This window comes from Muscardinus avellanarius (genome assembly GCF_963383645.1).
Source record: "Muscardinus avellanarius genome assembly, chromosome: 10".
In the NCBI taxonomy this organism is placed as follows: domain Eukaryota; kingdom Metazoa; phylum Chordata; class Mammalia; order Rodentia; family Gliridae; genus Muscardinus; species Muscardinus avellanarius.
In genome coordinates, this window is record NC_137796.1 from 56128524 (window position 1) to 56135651 (window position 7128).

A 7128-nucleotide genomic window follows, 5' to 3' on the forward strand; every position below is an offset into this window, starting at 1 on the left:
TGCTCCCCTCCATGTATACCCCCCATACACATACAGCAGTTAAATTCAGTGTCTAACAGCGAGCGCAGTGGCACACAACTGTAATCCTAGTACTTGGGAGGCTGAGATAGGAGGATCACAGGTTCAGGGCCAGCCTCAGCAAGTTAGAGAGACCCTGTTTCAAAATTAAAAAGAATAGGGGTGAGCTAGGTGTCATGGTGCATGCCTATAGTCCCAGCATTTGGGAGGCTAAGACGGGGATCTCGATTCAGTGATGGCCTTAGCTAGTTAGTGAGGCCCTTTGCAACTCAGTGAGACCCTGTTTCAAAATAAAGAATAAAAATATGGCTGGGGGTGAAGCTCGGAGGTAGAATGCCCCTGGGTTCCATCCCCAGTACCGCAAAAAGAAAAAAAAATAGGGGTCTATTCAGAGGCAGAATATCCCTAGGTTCGATCCCCTGTACCCCTCCTCCAAAAATTCTCTACCTCCATCACTGATAGTTTCTTTTCAAGCACAGGGTCTGAGCTTATCTCAATCATTGCTATATCCTTGCATTGCCTAACACAGAAAAGGGATTTAATATTTGAATATTTGTGTTCCATCCCAAGTACCACAAAAAAAACCCACAAGCCAGATGAGGTGGCACATTGCCTATGACCCCCATATCTTAGAGTCTGAGAGGCTAAGACAGGAGGATTGCTGTTTCAGGGCCAACTTCAGCAATTCAGCAAATCCGTGTTTCAAAATAAAAAGGGGTGGGGAGCTGGCGTGGTGGCATAGGCTTGTAATCCCAGCATTTGGGAGGCTGAGACAGGAGGATTGCAGTTGGCGGACAGCCCCAGCTACTTAGGCCCTTTGCAACTCAGTGAGACCCTGTTTCAAAATAAAGAATAAAAAATAGGGCTGGGGATGTAGCTCTGAGGTAGAATGCCCCTGGGTTCCATCCCCTCTACTGCAAAAAACGGGGGGGGGGGGGGGATGTAGCTTGGAAGTAGAATTCCCATGGGTTCAATTCCTACTACCAAAGGGTGGGGGAGGGAAAGACCCCAGTATTGTGGCCATCTCTGTCAAGGTTGAGTTGATGCTGGCACCACCCTTGAGCCCCCAAAAGGAAGGTTACTAAATGAACTCCGTAATTGCACCGTTCCTCATTAGAGTGTCTCATGAATAGTGTCTCCAAGGGTTGTTTTTTTTTTTTTTTTTTTTTCAGTACTAGGGATGGAACCCGGGGCATTCTACCTCTGAGCTACACCCCCAGCCCTATTTTTTATTCTTTATTTTGAAACAGGGTCTCACTGAGTTGAAAAGGGCCTCACTAAGTAACTTAGGCTGGCCATGAACCGTGATCCTCCTGTCTCAGCCTCCCTGATTTTTTTTTTTTAATTTACTATTTGTGAGAGTCAGGGGTACTAGAGTTTGAACCCAGGGACATTTTACCTATGAGGTACACTCCCAGCCTTATTTAATTAATTAATTAATTAATTTAGGTACTAGGGATTGAACCCAGAGGCATTCCACCTCCAAGTTACTCCTTCCAGCCTGATTTTATTTATTTGGAAACAGGGTCTCACTAGGTTGCTGAGAGCCCCATTAAGTTGCCAAGGCTCAACTTGAACCTCCTCTCAGCCTCCCAGTTACTGGGATTACAAGCCTGTGCCACCATGCCCAGCTTATTTTTTATTTTGAAACAGGTTCTTGCTACATTGCTCAGGTTGGCCTAGAACCTTTGATCCTCTTGTCTCAGCCTCCCAAGTACTGGCCCAAGCTTCCAAATAAATGTGTGTGTTTTGTGGTACTGGAGGCAAAATCTGGGGGCATTCCACCTCCAAGCTACACAACACCCTAGCCCTATTTTATTTTTATTTTGAAATGGTATCTCTAGGTTGATAAGAGTCTCACTATTTGCTAAAGCCATCCTGAAACCTGCAGTCCTCCTTTCTCAGCCTTCCCAAGTACTGGGATTACAGGTAGGCGTCCCATGCACAGCTCAAGTAAATGTTTTAAGTTTCATATTTAGTTTTTTGGTTTTGTTTTGTTTTGTTTTGTTTGTACTGGGAATGGAACCCAGGGGCATTCTCCAAGCTATACCCCTAGCCCTAATTTTTTTTTTTTTTTTTTTTTTTGTGTGTGTGTGTGTGTGGCACTAGGGATGGAACCCAAGGGGCATTCTACCTCCAAGCTACACCCCCAGCCCTGTTTTGTTTTTTTTTTTATTTTGAAACAGAGTCTCACTGAGTTGCAAAGGGCCTCACTAAGTAGGTGAGGGTGTCTGTGAACCACCATCCTCCGGTCCCCTCCTCCTGAATGCTGGGATTACAAGTGTGTGCCACCATGCCCGGCCCCAACCTATTTTTTATTCTTTATTTCGAAACAGGAACTTACTGAGTTACAAAGGGCCTCACTAAGTAGCTGAAGCTGTCCTCCTGTCTCAGCCTCCCAAATGCTGGAATTACAAGCGTGAGCCACCACGCCTGGCCAGCTTTAGTTTTAAATTTCAGATGCAAAAAGTCTTGTGTTCAAAAGGTTAAGCCACAGATAAAAAGCAGGTTGGGTAGCTGATTCATGTACCAAGACTCCCAAGGAGTTTGAAAAAAGAAAAAAGTTGGGTGTAGTGACACAGGCCTATAATTCCAGTACTTAGGAGGCTGAAACAGGTTTGAGGCCAGCCTCAGCACCTTAAGTGACCTTGACTTAAACTGTTTCAAAGTAAAAAGGGCTAGGAGTATAACTCTGAGGTAGAATATCCCCTGGGTTCTATCTCCAGTAACCTCCTCACCAAAGAACTAAACCTTAAAAAAAATAAAAGCCCTGCCCAGTGGCACACACTTGTAATCCCAGTGTTTAGGGAACTAAGAGAGGACAGTCACAGGTTGGAGGCCAGCCTCGGCAATTTAGTAACATGCTGATTCAAAACTTTAAGAATAGCCAGGCATCGTGGTGCACACTTGTAATCCCAGCATTCGGGAAGCTGAGACAGGAGAATCACGGTTTGCAGACAACCTCAGCTATTTGGTGAGGCCCTTTGCAACTCAGTGAGACCCTGTTTCAAAACAAAGAATAAAAAATAGGGCTGGGGGTGTAGCCCGGAGATAGAAGGGCTTCCAGGAATCCCAGTACCACCACCAAAAAAAAAAAAAAAAAAAAAGGTCTGGGGTTCCAGTTCGGAGGTAGAATGCCCCTGCGTTCCATCCCCAGTACAGAAAAAAAAAATGTTTTAAAAGGGGGAGGGTGCTGTTGTAGTTGAGAAGCAGAATGCCCCTGGGATTCTTCAATCCCTAGTAACACACACACACACACACACACACACACACACACACACACACACACACACACAGCCTGGGGGTATACTTAAGTGGTAGAGCATTTGAGTATAAAACTCTGGATTCTATTCCCAGCACCAAAAAAAGTACGTAAATCCATGATTGTGAGCACAATATTACTTGAGCGGAGCAAAAGTAGGTACAAAAGTTCTTCAAGAGAGAAAAGGTGTTAATACAGGTGGTTGATACAACTGTGAACTGAACAGAAACTTTAGATAGCAGAAAATCCAGGTGCTGCGGTTGCAGTGGAATGGGGCCCAGGAAAGCAGGCAGCCCCTTAGGATCAAACCCAGTAATGAATGCAAACTGGCAGGTTACTCAACAGGCAGGGACCCAGGCCAGAGAGGGAGGGGCTCACACGGCTTAGAACCTGGAGACCCGAACTGCCCTCCCCAAAGCCGGCCTCGCACGGTCCCCGACGCCGGGCAGAAAAACCCGGAGGGTCCCCAAGAGCTGGCTGGGCCGTCATAGTGAGCGCCCAAGGCTGGGGAAAGGTGGTCTGGCGCCGGCCCTGCACCGGCAACCTCCTCTTGATCCCTACTGGGGAGCAAAAGAGGGTAAGGGTCCCCCAAGCCTCATGTTCCGAAAGCACCCCCGGAAAGTTGGGGGGGGGGGCGCGAGAATCGGGAAGGCCTCCCCCAACCTTCCAGACAGCGGAAGTGCGTCACTTCGTCTGCCCCGCAGAGCATTTTGGGAATAGTAGTGAAACTGGGGGGCGGAGAAGCCCACGTAACCCTTTGTAGGCCAAAGCAGGCCAGCAGAGTCGGAAGACTGAGCCACAGAGGGAAACCGAGGCCGAGGCTGGGCTCAGCCCTCTCCTCTCTCCGGCCTCAGAGGCCGAAATCTAGGATTCTGGGGGTGGGCAAAACATCAAGTGTACACCCCCCCCCCATGCCTGCCCCAAACCATCCAATCAAGGCCTCTCCGCCCCGCGCCGGGAGCGGCCGCTTTCCTAACCCATCATTGGCTCTCTCTTAATGGGCGGGGAACCAGGGGCTCAGAGAGGGCAAGACTTTATCCTAACGCCGCGCAGCCAACAGCAGAAATGAGGTGCCACGCCAGCCCGTCTACCCCCGGCGATTTCTGAATCCCGGGTCGCTCTGACCTTTCGTATCCTACCCTCGCCCCCAGCCCTTGCTTGCAGCCGAGCTCCTCCGGGCGGGGGGGTGAGCCGTGGCGAGGCTAGCTCGGGCGGAGCGGCGAGCCCCCCAGGCCGCCGGCCCCTTTAAGAGCCGGCCCGGCGGGACTACGTTTCCCAGAAGGCTTTGCCCGCGTTATGTAACTTTCCCTGCGAAGCGGCCTCTGGGGCAGAAGGAGGCGGTGGAGGCGGCGGCGGCCGTTGCAGCGGCGGCGGCGGCGGCGGGAGCCCGAGGCGGCGGCGCCGCGGCCCAGCGCGGGCTCGAGCTGCGCGCCGGGGCTCGGGGCTCGGAGCCCGGAGCGGGCGGGGCGCCGAGAGCTTCTGTCCGCCTTCCACCGGAGGCGGGCGTGAGGAGAAAGGCTCCGGGCCCAGGGGGCGGGGAAGGGGGGCCGGGCCCGGATCCGGCGGGAGGCCGAGCCCGAGGCCCCGCGGGGGCTCGCGCCGCCCCGGGGACGCGGCCCGAACGTCGGCGCGGCGGCCCGGACGCCGGCGGCGGGAGGAAGGCGGGGCCCGGCGGCGCGCGCGGGGGCCATGGCGTCGGTGCAGGCGTCCCGCCGCCAGTGGTGCTACCTGTGCGACCTGCCCAAGATGCCGTGGGCCATGGTGTGGGACTTCAGCGAGGCCGTGTGCCGCGGCTGCGTGAATTTCGAGGGCGCGGACCGCATCGAGCTGCTCATCGACGCCGCCCGCCAGCTCAAGCGCAGCCACGTGCTCCCCGAGGGCCGCTCGCCCGGGCCCCCGGCGCTCAAGCACCCGACCTCCAAGGACCTGGCCGCGGCGGCCGCGCAGGGCCCCCCGCTGCCCCCGCCGCAGGCCCAGCCCCAGTCGTCGGGCAGCAGCGGTGGCGTCGCGGGCCCGGACCGCTATGACCGAGCCACCTCGTCGGGCCGCCTCCCGCTGCCCTCGCCGGCCCTGGAGTACACCCTGGGGTCCCGCCTGGCCAACGGGCTGGGCCGAGACGACGCGGTCGCCGAGGGGGCGCGCAGGGCCTTGCTTGGCTCCATGCCCAGCCTGATGCCCCCCGGGCTGCTGGCAGCTGCGGTGTCTGGTCTGGGCGGCCGAGGCCTGACGCTGGCGCCCGGCTTGAGTCCTGCCCGTCCACTTTTCAGCTCCGATTTCGAGAAGGAGAAGCAGCAGCGGAACGCGGACTGTCTGGCAGAACTGAACGAGGCCATGCGGGGCCGGGCAGAGGAGTGGCACGGGCGACCCAAAGCTGTTCGGGAGCAGCTCCTGGCGCTGTCTGCCTGCGCCCCCTTCAATGTCCGCTTCAAGAAGGATCACGGGCTGGTGGGGCGAGTGTTCGCTTTCGATGCTGCTGCCCGCCCGCCAGGCTACGAGTTCGAGCTGAAGCTCTTCACCGAATACCCCTGTGGTTCTGGCAATGTGTATGCGGGGGTCCTGGCCGTGGCTCGCCAGATGTTCCACGATGCTCTTCGGGAGCCGGGCAAAGCCCTAGCGTCTTCGGGCTTCAAGTACCTCGAGTATGAACGCCGCCATGGCTCTGGCGAATGGCGCCAGCTGGGCGAGTTGCTCACCGATGGTGTCCGCAGCTTCCGCGAGCCTGCTCCAGCAGAAGCACTGCCTCAGCAGTACCCAGAGCCAGCCCCTGCTGCGCTGTGTGGTCCACCCCCGAGAGCTCCGTCGAGGAACCTGGCGCCCACACCGCGCAGGCGCAAGGCATCCCCCGAGCCCGAGGGCGAGACCGCCGGGAAGATGACCACCGAGGAGCAGCAGCAACGGCACTGGGTGGCACCCGGCGGCCCGTTCTCCACCGAGACCCCTGGTGTGCCCTCGCCCATTGCTGCTCTCAAGAATGTGGCTGAGGCACTGGGCCACTCGCCCAAGGACCCTGGCGGGGGTGGAGGCCCTGTGCGCGCAGGGGGTGCCAGCCCCGCAGCCTCCTCCACGACACAGCCACCTACCCAGCATCGTTTGGTGGCCCGCAACGGTGAAGCCGAAGTCAGCCCCACGGCGGGGGCGGAAGCTGGCAGCGGGGGTGGCAGCGGCACGGGGGCCACCCCTGGGGCCCCCCTGTGTTGTACCCTGTGTCGGGAGCGGCTGGAAGACACCCACTTCGTCCAGTGCCCCTCGGTGCCCGGACACAAGTTCTGCTTTCCTTGTTCTCGAGAGTTCATCAAGGCGCAGGGCCCGGCAGGAGAGGTGTACTGCCCCAGCGGAGACAAGTGCCCGCTGGTGGGCTCCTCTGTGCCTTGGGCCTTCATGCAGGGTGAGATCGCCACCATCCTCGCAGGAGACATCAAGGTCAAGAAAGAACGAGACCCCTAAGCCACCAGGCTACTGCCCCATCCTCTTGCCACCACCGCAGCTGCGGATAAGTTATTCCCTCCCCTCACCCAACCCAGTGCCACCCCCCCACCTGTGTACATAAACCCCATCCTCCACCCAGATGGGTCCCCTGGGGTAGATGCATTGTGGGTGGGGGGAGAAAGCTTGTGGCTCCTGTCCGAGGGCGTGTTTGGGGTTCCTTGGCCCCTCTGATTTCCCTCTCCCCTCCTTGGCTTGGCTTTGCTGCTGCTTGTAGTTGGGGAGAGGTGCCCCCTTCGCCTTGAAAAGGGGCCTCCTGAAAACTCGCTCTTTATAAATGAAGCAAAAGCATTTTATTGACCTCCCCCGTCCCACCCTGTTCCTCCTTCAATAAACCGAAAGATGGGTGTTTTTTTTTTTTTTTT

At 56.3% G+C, this 7128-nt stretch overlaps 1 protein-coding gene across 1 annotated transcript; it reads left to right on the forward strand.

The window, feature by feature from the left end:
• Positions 1–4969: 4969 nt before the first annotated feature.
• On the forward strand, positions 4970–6724 carry IRF2BP1 (interferon regulatory factor 2 binding protein 1; the record flags this gene model as incomplete). The annotated part of the gene is made up of 1 exon (XM_080704264.1): positions 4970–6724. The coding sequence occupies one exon, from the start codon at positions 4970–4972 to the stop codon at positions 6722–6724; it is 1755 nt and encodes a 584-aa protein (XP_080560390.1).
• Between the last annotated feature and the right edge of the window lie 404 nt (positions 6725–7128).